The following is a 15,722-nucleotide window of genomic DNA, read 5'->3' on the forward strand; positions in this document are numbered from 1 at the left end:
AAAAAAAAAAAAAAAAAAAAAAAACACATCATAGTAAAATTAATACCTTCTCCGCTTCGCATCGAAGCTAAAATATTAAAAAATCTTTGTAATATTACTGCATAGTTTTACATCGAAACTTCGACGTCTGTTATAAAATCATCATAACATATTTAATTATTTGTTTTTTTTTATATTGTTTTAAATAGTATATAAAGTGATTTTTATTCAAGTACAACTAGAATATGTTTTTGACGGTTTGTTATTTTAGGTCATGTGTTATGAACGAATACCTCAAATCAATCTCCTGGAATTAATTTGAATAAATATGGTGTTTATAGATTATTAATATTAATTTCAATATAATTTATATTTGATATTAAAATTATAATTAATATTTATAAACTTCAATGTATTTTTATTATTAACTTCATTTATTAAATCGTTATTTTTTTTAAACATTTAAAATAAAATTGCTATTTGTAAGCGCTCTTTTAAACAAACACTGTTCCAAGTTCAACAACTGTACAATGTTAAACTATACTTCGATTCAGAATATTTTTCTAAAACACTATGCTATTAAAACAACTGTAAGAACACCAAAATAAATAATTTATTATATTAACATAAAGATAACGCCTACTAGATAACCCTATTAGAGTAACCGACTACTTATCGAATAATTATGAATTTTTAGAACTTTAAAATTATATTAGAGAATACAATTATAAATTGACTTTTATCATCTGGATAAATGAATTAAAAATTTTATATATTCTTAAATTTGAATACTTTTAGCAATATCAAATAAAAATCAAACTTACTAATTAAATTTTTTATGAGGTAGCAACATAATCAATTAGGCTCAAATTTGATTTAATATATAATAAAAAATGTTGAGCTATTCTTAATGTGATTTTTTCTTTTAATATATTTAAAAATAATTTTAATTCATAATATTTGGTATTTATTTATTAATTTATTAAATTAAACAAAATATATTTTAAATTAGTATGTCTTAGAATATCACAGAAATTAATTTCTCTCTCAGTGATTAAAATATGCTTTAATGTGTTGGTTGAATATTTATTATTAAATAATCTTTTTCACAAATTAAAATTTTTAATTGAAGTTGCCAATAGAAAATATAGAAAATAATTTATTTTCATAATTTAAATTTAATGTAGGTGGAATCATCCCTTTTGTAATTTTTTTGGAAATCTATTTTATTCAGTGGATCTTTATAAATAATAGAATCTACAAACAGTTTAATGATGATATATATGACAAGTGTTTATTTAACATAGAAAATTTTATAACTTTAAATGACCTAAGCATTTTGTAACATAATCAAAATTTTATAAGAAAAAAAAATTATATGAAAGACTATTTTTATTTTAAACCCCTATTGTTCTAATATTAAAGTTTTGGTTAAATCAATTTGTATCAAAAGAATTCATTGTAAGCAGTAGTTAAAGTGGTAAAAACTACGAGGGGAGACTATAGTTCTTGATAAATGAGGAGCGTTCCAAACCACATCAAATTTTTCTTCCCTCAACAGTTAAAAATAATATTGATCATAGTAAGAAAATATACTTACTTAGTAAAAAAAAATTATCTCAATAAATCAATAAATTAGTATCTACCTGTAATTTTTGTTATGACATTAAAAATTAATTAGAAATAAATATTACACCAATCACCACAAAGTCAGTATTAAAATTTTAATTTATTTCAAAAATAATGTAAAATTTTAAAGATTTTAAATATTGGCGTTTTTAACATTTTTTAACCAATGGTGGTATTATATTTTATGATGCCAGAGTGTAAAACATAAATAAACAATGTTTTATTGAGATAAATATACTTTCTCGGTACAAAGAATTACTAATAATATTGAGTAAATTTCTATCTCATTGAGATATTTTTTGTACTCAACTATATTGTTTACAAAAATAATTTATGAGAAAATTACACGTTTAAATTGAAATACGAGTATGTAAATAACTTTCGATACACAATCATGTAAAACTGTAGTTTTGCGACCCTTAGATTTTACTAGGAGTCACAAGTACCATTTGGGCTAAAATCATTTTATTATTATTTTATTTTCCAGAGATATATTTATATGGGATGTTCAATAAGTAATTAAATAGGTTTCTATTGTTGTAATTGTAAAAATTCGTATTCATCGTATGTATTTTGATTTCGAAATAATGATGAGAAGGTATTAATTTAACTATAATTTTTTTTTTTGTCAGTCGATATAAATACTCAATTTAATCGGACTGATTTTATTGATTTATACATTAAAATAATCTAAATTTAATCTAGTTAATTTTATAAAAGTTAAAAAAAACGCTCTCAATTTTAGAAATTTAGAAAAATATCTCAAAATCATCCAATCGTAAAAAAAGGGATATCAGAATTTTTTTCTGTATTTTAAAACTGCCATAACTATTAAAACACTTTGATTTTAATAAAAAATAGTCAAGACAATAAGCTTTCTTTTAGTATGTTTTTTATGTAAATCTAGTTTATTAACTTAGAACAAAATTAAACAATTTTTTTTTTTAATTTAAGCTTTTTAAAATGTATGAAAAACTTTTGAAAACTTTTCATATCAAATCAAAGTTTGTAATACGTATTGTAATATTAAAAAGAAATATTTATTCCTAAGATTGGTCTTCTAAGAGTATTTCGCTGCTAGATTCTGAAATTTCGATTAAACTTTTTCAATTTTTTTAATGTATTTTTATTAACAATTCCGCTGAAGCATTTTAAGATATAATATCTTTTAAGATTGCTAATTACTTTCAGATATTATATTAATCTATAATGGAAAATACTATGCCGGATCCTCATTATTCTGGGTATCGACTGTAATGAATTATTTTAAGGTCATACTGTGTACATAGTCTCGCACCTAAAAATAAAACTGTTTATTGTTAAATTTGATCGTTACCCATTTATTTTCGCACATACTTGAATAACTGTCGACATATATTTGTGAAAGCCCATTAATCCAATAACATAAAACTCATATATTTCTATAGAAATTTTTTACTTTTATAAACTTATAATTTTATACTTTTTCAACATATGTTTTATATTTTAATATAGGATACTTAAAATAATTCAAACATATTAGGTTTTTCTCGTCTTTCTATTTAAGCAGAGGAAATATTTTTCTTGTGTACAATTTTATTAAATAAAAATAAGTATAATAATTGAAAGATAGTTATTATTTGATTGTTAAAAAAATCTGATACCTTACGTCGGTGGTATATTAAGATACTGTACCGTGTCAATTATTGACTGAAAAAAAGGCGTTTGATTGAATTTTGAAATTTTTACGAATCTTAATAGATAAATGAGTGTAAATAAATAAAGGTGTAAACTAAACTAATAAAAGTATAACAGTTAATTTACCTATAACATTTCAATCTAGACAGTATCAGACATAACTTATATAAGCTTACCTTGCCTAAAATTGTTACTTAACAATATTCATGGCGATGCACGCGCTCAAGTCGAATTCTATTTTGCTTTATTATTTCGAAAAGAGTAATATATTTAATGAACTTGACCGTGCACAGACGATTCGGTGAACTCTAAAACGTTATGTGAGCGAATTCACGGCCATTGTGCGTGAAGACGTAATTACCAGTAGTCAAAACTGTATGTTTATTTTGTTTTATTGTTTTATATATAAAGCAGTATGGTGTAATAGGTAATTGAGGATTTTTAATCGTTAATGCTAGTATTATTTTTTTTTTTGTTTACCTTATACGGTTTTCGTTGTTATTCATAGTACTTTAAAATTAAATACTACCTAGAAATCATCGAGAATTCTCTGTATTATTTTGACGATGATGTTTCTGTAATACTTAAAATTATTGTGTGGCCATCACATATGTAATCTAGTTAACAATGATCGTGCAAATGGAATTGTTAGTAATAATTTCTGGATAAATGTTAAGCTCGGACAAAGTTCAAGGATGTGTACAATAGTGAAAAAGTAGGAGTATATTGATCGGAAATTTTATTATGTACTAGGTAATAAATGTTTCCGGTTTGTCATTCGTCGCGCCCGTTGTCAATGACGTCTCATCTGGTCATCCCGGTGAGCGATAATTTGTAAGTCCTGCGGCATTTATTTGTAGTGCTGGTGGGGTTGTTGGTAGCAGTGGTAGTGGAAATAGAGTAGTGCCGACGTTCCAAATTAATAACACCACATGGGAAATTGCAATTTAGAATCTCCCGCCGCCGCCTATCAGTAAACGGACCGTCGCGTTTACCTTTGATAAGCCAACATGCGGTTGAACATGATTCAGTTGCAGTTAAGATTTCGCGATACACGAGTCAGGCGCCTAAGCTGTCCCAATTATTATAAAGAAGTATAATTCACATTGAAGTATAAATTCGACGTACATTTTTTAATATACGTACAATAGTAACTTGGTATTCTTTTGAGAGTTTGAGACTGCAAAGAGACCAGTTTTGTGTGACGTTCAATTTGTTGTAGTATACTTAATTGGAGCAAGCGCATTTTCCGTCGTATTCCTTTTTTTTTTCGATTTATGATTTTTATAATTAAATTATTTTATTGAAGAAAGTTAGACATTTGCTCAGAACAAAAAACAGTCGCAACAATGAAATTCTTTATAATTGCTCCAGTCAAAGCTTTCAGTAAGTCCATTTAATTCTAATTTTCATTTATTTAACTCCCAATTTATTTTGAATTTTATCTGATCATGATAGTGACTAATTAAAGAATTCTAATATTCTACTTAAAATAAAGTGATATATAGACATCGTTTTTATGTCAAGAGTACCAAATTGCTTTTTTATAATTTAAAAAACAAATCTTTATTCCTCTACAATCTCATAACTGACTAAGATAATTTTTGTTTTATATACTGAATTTGATCAAAATAATTCAATCATTCATTTTTAGTTAAGTCGTAAAAATAAAGTTAATTTTTTTTTTTTTATTAACTGAATTCTAGAGATAAACTATTTTATGCTTAATTAAAAATTAAAGACTCATGACAGTTTATCTCTGGTGTTATTCGAATATACCTATTCGAAACTTAACCCAAACGTAGAATGAATTGGTAGCTTACTTTACAATCTCATCACAACAGTAGTTTTCAATATTATGAGTAAATACTTCAAATTCTATTTTATTAATGAATCGGAGGAAAATTGTTCATGTTTTGTATTTTATTTTATTATAAAAGGTTACATTCGTTAGTTAACTAAATTGAATTAAATAAAAATTGTATAAAATGTATTATAATTATAATTAGGTATTTTATTGAAAATATGAACTGAAGAATTAGGTTTCTTTTAGTCATTCACATGATATTATAAACGCCAAATATCTCGATCGATAATATATTCAAATAAACCAATATTTAACACTAATTTTTTTTTCTTGATTAATTTTTTACTGTTGCGTGGCAAATAATATTGTTGTTTAATTAATCATTAGTCATTGAAAATGAATAAAATATAATTAAATTTATAAATATTATTTAGGTGGTTTACCAGTTAATGAATTTTTAATTTGAAACAAAAAATTAAAATTATGTAGTTATTCTAAAATTGTTTTATTTACCATATATTGTAACACGCAAAGTCCTATAACTGTTTAAAAAATAGGCATAAGTCAAATTCAAAGAATTATAAACTAATAGGTAGTTTATTGTGGCTAATTATAATAATTGAAACTATAATTATGTTAAGAAATGTGTCAACTATAAATTTTTTAACTAATAATTTTCCAAAACATGATTATGCTTATGATTATTATTAGTATGAAAAGTTTATGTTTACAAATGAACGCATTAAAATTACTAGATTTATGTCGCGAGTCATGCTGACGAAGTGTTCTTAACTATTCGATACTTTTTATCTTCTCATTCATTGAATAAAAATAAGCTTTGGTTTCATTTATTTATGAGCAGGACTGTGAATTATATGCATTTATAAACTTAAGTTAATTTCAATACATAATTTGCCAGTAAACAATTTTATTAATTGACTTGTAAACTTAATTATTTATTTTTTAAGATTTTGTAGTATTGTGAAAATTGGGGGGGTCAATCCTTTTAAAACGAAAAATATTTCTGCGTTACCATATAATCCTACGACAGTTATACAAACTTGGGACCTTCCAAAGAGGCTCAATTACTATTTTATAAATATATATAATCCATAGCCCTGTTTATGAGTTACGAGTAAAATGTTTGAGCGCAATATTTTCAAATAAATAAATAGCATTAAAAAAATAGTACTTATTCATGTATTTTTCAATTTAAATGTTGTGAATTTTTTTTTAAAGGATTATCATTTAAGAAAATAGTTAACTAATTATACACATTTTTTTTCGTTTTAGTTGATGAATACTTAAATTCTCTTTGAATTGTTAACTTTTATACTTTTTTATAGTTAAGTATTTTCTAAATATATTTTATTTATTTTAATTTTTGAATGATCATTTTTTAACTTTATTACAAAAATTTGCATTTTCCTCCAATTTGTATAGATATAACGCCATAAATATTTGAATATTAGATAATATCATTGTTATTTCAAAGCATATAATTATTTTTTAATTAAGTGATAAATTATCTATTAATACTCATTATAGTTTTTAGCTTCGATGCGAAGCTGAGAAGGTATTGGTTTTACTAAGATGTGTTTTTTTTTTTTTTTGTGACTTACCACTTTTTCTCAGCTCTCACCGAACCGATTTCTTTCAACGATACGTTAAAAGATCACAAATCGTATCTAGTCGAAGATAATACCCTCAAAAATTGAAAAAATTTCCCTTGTTCCCCGTAAATGTAAACCTCAAAAAAAAATTACATATTTTAAAATCGCTAATTTTTTCATTTTTTTTTTACTTAAAACTGCCATAAATTTTTTAAAAATGATCAAATCAATATAATTTTTTTTTATAGATGTTTGATGTCTTTACCTATCATTTGATATATTTTTTTTATAATTTTAACTCTACCAGTTTACAGGGGGGGATTCATAATGACAACTTTTTCACAAAAAATTAACTTTTTCAACGGAATTTTTGAAAGTGAAATACTGACATTTTTATATGTATCTTAAATTAAAGCTAATGTAATGTACTTTATTATGGAAAAAAAAAAAATTTCGGACTTTATTTTGTCTCCACGGTGAAAATGGCTACCGAATGCTATTATAGGGTGAAAATTCTCGATTTTGTATTTTACATTTTTTACTTTATAATGCTATAACTTATTGAAAAGTGTATGGATCAGCACAATTTTTTTATGAGAAATAATATTTATATCCCTTTTTCATTTGACATACTTTATCATAATCAGGATATAAATAAGGAAATAGCAGTTCATTTAGTTTTTGGAATAATCTATCAATTTTTTAAAATTCAACACTATCTAAAGATTTGCATCGAAGCGTTTTTTATGATAGTGATTTTAATCATTGTCAGATATCATTATACCCAATCCAACTATGGCACGTCACCACTGAGCCGCGACCTCCCTGTACTGGCTTTTTTTTATATAGATGTATGATGTCTTTAAACTAAAAGCTAATTAGTTTTACAATATGGTAATATTATCCTAAATAAATTTGTGAGGCGTCAACTTTAATTTGGCACAAATAAATATATGGAATATTTCTAGGATTTAGGTGTCTTAATTGTTTTTTTTGTCAATTAAACTCTGATATTGAGAATAATTGATTTATAAAATAGGGAATCAATAACGTAAAACATTTATATAGTTTTCATTGGATTGTCCGATTCTGATAATAGTCACGTGTAAAACTTTTAATAATAATTAATGTTATTGTACTAATAGTGATAATATTTTATTGTCTACGCGTAAAATCAAGTGAAATGATAAGTTAATATAATGCTAAGAAATTGTAGATTGTATTTTTGATCAATAAAAAAAATATAATACTTGTTTTTATTTTTTCTTTAACTCGGGTGTTGCTTTATTATACAAAATGATTTTTTATATGTGATTTAAGCGCACGTTTAACGTACTGAGCTTATAGCAATATCATTAATTAACTACGTCAATGTATATTTAAGTAATACTATATTATTGTATTAATTACCTGTATCATTGTTATTTAACAAGATAATCTTTTGTTATACATGGTAATTTAAATCAGATGTTTTTATCATAGAACTTAGTGTTTAATTATATATTATTGAATGATAAAAATTTAAATGGCTTTTTCATAAAACAAAACTCTACGTGCTACGATTTTGGATTTTTTAATTCTTAAGTGTACATTAATGTATGCAATGTGTGTAAATAATATTAATTAGGAACGATTATTTATGAGATCAAGTCGGTTATATCTTAATATTAGTTTAAGTTAATTTTTTCAATTACATTTTTTAGCATAAAAATTAGTCGGTTAATTATATATTATGCCATACGTTACCTATTATTGTACTAATGTTTCCTTTAGAATAAAAGTATTCAAATAACTTTTGCAGAAAATTAAAAAAAGATAGAATGGCAGAATAGGCAAAATTTGTCACGATATTTAGAAGTTCCAATGAGATTTAAGTATTTACATTAAAATGTAACAGAAATAATTGATTTTGAATGATTTTAGAAGTATGTAATATCGTATAATTCGTGGATCTACCAAAACTCTAAATGATGATAGTCGACCGTTAAAGTCTTTTTTAACTTAGTTTATCTTTTCTTCAGTTTTAAAAATTTGATGTGTCATAATGATTCCAATTACGCACTACCGAGAAATGCTTATAGTTGTTTTCAAATAATATTGATAGAATTTTAAAACCGGATATCAGTAAGATTTAGATATCTGAACCTTACTGAAGATGTGCTGGATTTATGTTCATGTAATGTACTTTGTATATAGACAAGAAGATTCAATATTACCAAACGTAATCGTGTATTAACTGATCATTAATGTACTACTAATTATTATTATTTACTCCATAATCTCAGATAATTACCGATCACAGATTTATATTAATTCTAAATCATAGAAATGTACACAACTAATGGTTCTTTTTTTTATATGAAGACTAACAGTGATGAAATTATTATTATAAATGTTTCCTATAATTCACCTGTCATATTTTATTATTAGGAAGTAAGAAAATTATTTTTAGTTATAATTATGTATTTAAAAATAAAGTTCAAGTTGATCAACATTTCTTTGCGAAACAGTTCTCTATATTAGTGCTTTAATAATATTATTTGTAAATCATATTGGTTTCATGTGATGCATATTAATTCTAATTATATCTTAAACTTTTAATGGTCCCACCCATGATCACAAAACTAAATATACTAGTGATAATAATAATAGATTATTAAATATAGATTATTAGTTATTAAAGATAATAACTAATTATCTTTAATATTTTATGTTTTCTAGAAATTTATTCGAATTCGGAATTCCACGTACCATATTTTGATTTATATAATATTTTTGGTATTGAACGCCCACAGTTGTTTTTATTTTTATTTATAATAAATTGCAATTGTGAAATGCTTTATAATAATGTTAGATGCTTAATAATAAAGGATTTTATACAGATCCGTGTGATCCATAACATACGTCCTCGGTAGTTGTTTAATACATGGCCTACGTTCAAGAATCTATAATTGATTTAAATCATTTAATAATACAATCAATGGTTAATGGCTATAGTCCAAAATAAATCCATATAAAATTAAAAATTGTATTATTTTAATTTTAATGATGTAACAAAACAGGTTAAATGTTTTAAAATATTCATTTTTTTTAGAGCAATACATTTTATATTTTTTTATTATTATTTTTTTTTATCGCTTTATCAGCTCATTAAGGGCCATAGCGGCCTCCCCCAAAGGAAAAGGTTTCTTAACAATTTATACTATATTTTGTATTTTCTTAGAACGTTATAATATAAATTAAAGTAGAAATTATATAGTATAAATTAATTTTTAAGTTAATTTAATATGGCAACATATGTATTTTTCATACGAGTTTTGATAAATAACAATGTTTTTATTTAACAAGTTTGTATATAGCCGTTACGTTAAAAATTTATTTATCAAATGGTCGAAAAAGTTTGAATATATCATATTTTTTTTCTACTGAAAACAAAAAGTAAATATTTATACAAATTTATACTGAACGTCATTCATAGAGCAAGGCTATACAAATTAAATTCAATTAGCTGTCTTGATTAAGTGCAAATAATTAAACAATATATGTAACACTCATTATCAAAGACGCAATTTGAACAAAATTTTTGGGCAGTCCAACTTAATTTCTCCTATTCTTGAAAATACATTATTTTTTATAATTTGGATAGGCCTATGATTTAATCCCTCAGATTGCGTCTATGTTCACTATTATGTTTTTATTTTTAATAGCTTTTCTAACTAATAACCTATAGATACAAATAATAATAATAATACCATGTTATTTTTCAGGTTTAATATCTTTAATGTTGATTGGTGTTGCCGCACTAGTATTGGGTACACTCATAGCCTTATACGATCCACATGCGATGATCCTTAAATGGGTAAGTTTTACATCGTTTATGTAAAATACTGTTATTTTAGTATAATATATAATGGTTTTATTTTTTTTATAATAATCAATATATATTATGCATAAATAATCATAGGATTTTTCAAAAATAAAATAAAATATTAAAATAAAAATAAGTTCCTATAATCAGCGGTGGTTCTAATGTAAAATTAAAAAACGAAAATTTGTTTGTCTACAAAAATTTTATAATCCAATATTTAGCTTCAATATTTTAGAAAATCAATATGTCAAAGCTCTTATTTGTTTTAGTAGTATATTAAATTGCTTAATTAGTAAAACATTAGTTTAATGTATGTTATGAAATAAATTATACATTAAATAAATCTGTTTATAATTTAAATAATAAAATTAAATTGTTCCATAATTTTTAATAATCAAGATAAAGTGACGCACATTAAATATGTTTTTAGTATATTAAAGTAAAAACATGTATTTAACAAGTCCTATTAAATGAAATTTAATGGATTTTATAAAAAAAAAACTGTTTTAAAAAAATCAATAATAATGTTTGTTTAGAATAAAACTCTTGTAATTAGAAAAACAATTTTTTTTTCTGACGTCAAGTAGGGTAAATTTGTTAAACAATTAGCTTGAATTATTTAGAAACGCTTTAACCAGTCAACCTGTTTGTTGTGCAAATTATAGTACAATAAATGTGTATTGTTGTGTATCTACACACGTCATCTTTGGAGGCAACAAGCTCAGGCGCGTAAAAATGTCATTTTTTATTCCAAAATGTGACTTTGCTCATAAATACGGATAGTTATTTTTAATACAATTTATTAATTTTGATAGCTATTTAATGTCTAATATATTATAAACAAATAAAAAACAAAAATAAATTGTCTATGCCTTCCCGTCAAAATCGCCACTATCTTTAATTGACATGAGATTGTGCGTGAAATATTAGTTTGCCTTATTAATGGCACAAAGAATTTATATAGGTGTTCAGTAAGTTAGGAAACGGGTTACTATTGTTCTAATTGTTTGTAACAACTGACCAGTTTCCTTACTAACTGAACACTGTGTTAACTAAGGTTTCCTAGTTAAAGTTAATTTAACACGTAATTCAACGAAAGATTAGGACTAATTTGACATTTTAAGTATGAAATTAGAAGAAACACAAAAGTTATAGTTGGATGGTATTTATTTAATTGAAAAATCAGTTTTGAAATAATACGAAACTAAAGTTATTAATCATTATTTATCCCCCCATCACTATCTTGTCAAAAATATAAATGAGTGTCTGTAGTAGCCTATTTAAGTGATATAGGAATTTGGTTAGTATTGGACATTGTGTTTTGTTAATTAATCATCATTGTAGAACTCTTCTCAAAACTTAACTGGAGTTAAGTTTATTATTAACTATAATTTTAAGATAATTCACCTGTAGAAGTTATCTCTACAATAATATGTGATACCATTACATGGTTTATGATGCTATTGTCATTTATCTTGCCGTTATTCTCTTATTCGTATACTGACGGGCACAATCAGACACGAAATTTGAATAGGAGTTGGTCTTAAAATTTATAATTTACAGGGAAGTTAATGACTCGCAATATTATCATTATTATGCGGCGGAAATGACGGTCTGCTTGTGGACAAATATGTTATTACGTTGAAAAAAACAAAAACAACGTAATGAGTATTTAATATATTTTGCGGCTTCTACGCAAATTTAGTTGTTAACTATTAACGGAACTGATGACCCTGAGTCAAGTAAAGAAAATCCAGACCGTTTTGTGCGGTTATACTTGAAATGATCACTGACCTTGTTTGTCCAGTTTTAATTTAACACGTGTATAAACGAAACAAATGATTATAATAATTAATACAATTTTACTTTTAAATAAGTCATATCGGTCATACTGGAATAGTGATTCACTATAATGACAGTTTCCCACAATGAGTTAACCATGTTGTCGCGTAAATTATCTCTAAAACAAAACAACTGCGGTTAAACGGACATTGAAATCAATCAGATGGTAGTTAACAGGCAGTTATGCGTATCTGGTCATTTCCGTGGGCATATTTAAACCTCTAATGTTTGGATATTTAGGTACCGAGTTTAGGTATTCCCATTAAATCATTTTACAAGTATTTCCTGAGTACGAATGAATATCTGTTTGTTAAATATCGGCATTGATATTTATTATTATATTTTTATAATTACAGAAACTTGTTTTTGCCGATGGTGACGAAGCATTTGAGATGTGGAAGACTCCCGATGCGCCTTTGTATCTTAGAGTATATATATTTAATATAACAAATCACGAAGAGTTTTTGGCCGGAAAAGAGAAGTTAAGATTTAAAGAAGTTGGCCCATATGTCTATAGGTAAGCGAGCTAGATAATTCCTCGTGTTTTTTTTTTTTACTGAACAAAGTAAATTAACTACGGTAATTTTCTAAACATGCCGAGGTATTCTACCATTTGTTTATTTAAATTTAGCTAGTCTATAAAAGATTTCTAAGACTCATCTAAATTTTTATCTTGATTTAAATACTTGTTTATAAGTTTCTGCAACATTCCTTAGAAAAAAACAAGGCATTTAATGTTTAGAACTGCTATACAGGATACCAAGTCAATGGTTATGTTCTATTAGTGTATCAAATTGGCAAGAAAAAATGACGTATATTTATTAATAATGATAATAATTATATACAGATGTAAATAAGTTAATGTGAGAAATCCTAGTTGATGATAATCCATTATAAAGTTTCAGGTCATTCGCCTTGTTGAAATATCATCGTATCATCTTAGTCAATATAACATTCTACGAATTAATCATTGATTAATCATAGACTGACCTCTTATAATATTATTGTATTTTAATTTCGTTTATGTTTTAATTTTACCAGTCAAAATAACAATGTTTTACTTTTATAAAATTATCGCGTATTATAATTAAAATAAACGTTCTTTCTCTTTAATGCGAAAATCAATATTTATACATCAAGTGTTCTAATTTCGCAGCCGTGTTAATTAAATTGTACTAAGTCCAATATTCTTGTTCTGTAAACAAAACATTATACTCTCACTAAATGATATCAGTTACGTTTAAATGTATCGAGCTAAGTTTTATCAAGTTTGACCCTATTTGTCTTTGAAGACCTATGTACCACAGTTTAAGTAGTATAATGAATACAACCGTTTTAATTGTTCACATATCGTTATTATTTGATAATAACGTTATAATCAGATATTGTTTGTAAAACATTAAATTTATTATGATGACCTATTTTATTTATTTTTACTTTTAATTAAATAAGTTACTATGCGCTGACTAGGTGTTCAAACAACAAGGAGTCCTAAAAATGAGAGACTGAATTAAAATGCATTTGTCAATTTTTCTAAAAATATGATGTAAAGAGCTAAAATTTTTTTTTTATCAATGAGAATTCTAAGGAATTTGACTATGTTCAATTTTTTATTAACTTAGGTTGTCATCTATGTAAAATTGTCTAATATATGACTTAGTACGACAATAGAGATTTGCGAATATGTAATTTATGGCCGCAAATTTCTATTGTACTACAAAGAGATACCATTAGCTACATTTTCGTGATTTAAATAAAATATTTTGAATTGATAACACAATAAAATAACTCAAAGGATTAAGAAAAAAAAAATAGTTATATCGTAAATAAATACATACAGAGTATCCCACAATATTCTAAAATTGTAAGAATAATTAAAGTAATGTAAAACATTCTCTGGATCAAAAGTTATTAATGATGTCAGAAAATGGTGGTTCCTGTAATCATTTAATACACTACATTTTTACTATAGCTGCGAGCAATTTTTAACCCAGAAATATGCTCATGATAATAGCTTGAGAGTTATTAAAGATATTAACTTGTCATTATAAAATCATACCGACATAACACATTGTAATGTGTGTTTTTTCAATAACATACAGATATTATTGATGCTTAATATAATATCGTCGACAGTACGCGTAATACTATTATATTTAAAGTACTCTAATACACATTAAATGTCAATTTAATTACCAGATTTTGTTTATAAATATATTAAACGCTTAGATAGATGACTTTAATGTTGGGATAAATGGGTAGTAAATAACTCTTATATTCATGTCACATGTTAATGATATGACAAAAGAAAAAAACCTAATGATCACAAAAAAACCTCACCCAGTCTAATCCTAGTTTATTATTATTTAAAATGCTTATAATAACACTAATATTTGTATTAAACATAATTATTAAATTTGTATGATTTGAGTGACGCATTGGTTGTTTAATACATGTTTTACAAATATGTCTGGTGTAAGCGCTCTTTTAATAATAAGGCTTGGATTAAACGGACGGTGAGTTGCAATATTTTAGGGAGGTAAAATGTTGACAGGTTATCTACAACAAATTTTTTGAATTTAAATCTCCAAGAGTTTTTGTGATATTTCGTTGCAGTGCTTTTTCTTTTTCTTCCACCTTATAACTATTAACTCCTATATAATTACAATATCAAACGAGCTGTAATAATCCAATTTTTGGATTATCTTATGCCTTTTATTTTTAACTATAATTACTCGAGAGTATATTGTACTCTCTATATAATACAAAGATGGACTAGTTAATAGAAATAATTAAATCAAAAAGTTAAAAGCTTACAAATTATAAACTTGACTATTTAAGTTAAAAGTTAAATTAAACAAATTATAACTCAGTTAAAAAATAGTTTATTTACTTTTTAAATCAGTTTTAGGTCCTCATCAAATTTGATATTTTTTTCTTTCTGATTTCCTAAATGATGAGCAAAACTATACTATTGTTATTTTATCCGTTACAACATTTTAATACATAGAGTGGGTATACAGTGCGGGCGGAGTGTACATACAACAGTACGAGCTGTACTTACTTGCGTCACATACTTACCTACCTATTAAAAGGATGTTATGGATGAACGATTAACGGTTAAAAAAATTGTAATATATAATATTATCATGTTAAAAATAGTAATTCCCATTATTAATTACAAATTAAATAAAATTGATGGTTCATTAGTATAAATCTTATTTACCATAAATGATTGCTTACTAACTTGTATTATTTACTTATAACATACTTAATTTAAAAATTTCAGTAAAAGTAGATAAGTACT

At 24.9% G+C, this 15,722-nt stretch overlaps 1 protein-coding gene across 2 annotated transcripts in view; it reads left to right on the plus strand.

Annotated features, from left to right (window-relative positions):
• Nucleotides 1-15,722, plus strand: part of LOC126898977 (scavenger receptor class B member 1-like) — a 33,611-nt gene that overhangs the window by 7,813 nt on the left and 10,076 nt on the right. Inside the window, exons 1-3 of one of the 2 annotated variants that reach the window (XM_050673418.1) lie at nucleotides 4,276-4,671; nucleotides 10,473-10,564; nucleotides 12,772-12,932. In XM_050673418.1, the coding sequence (XP_050529375.1) occupies nucleotides 4,635-4,671; nucleotides 10,473-10,564; nucleotides 12,772-12,932 (290 nt within the window). In that variant the 5' untranslated portion in view covers nucleotides 4,276-4,634. Of the gene's footprint in view, nucleotides 1-4,275; nucleotides 4,672-10,472; nucleotides 10,565-12,771; nucleotides 12,933-15,722 lie in introns of those variants that run through there. The other variant, XM_050673417.1, reaches the window with a different exon arrangement.

The sequence above is a fragment of the Daktulosphaira vitifoliae genome, unplaced genomic scaffold, assembly GCF_025091365.1.
Source record: "Daktulosphaira vitifoliae isolate Bord-2020 unplaced genomic scaffold, ASM2509136v1 Scaffold_2, whole genome shotgun sequence".
Lineage (NCBI taxonomy): Eukaryota > Metazoa > Arthropoda > Insecta > Hemiptera > Phylloxeridae > Daktulosphaira > Daktulosphaira vitifoliae.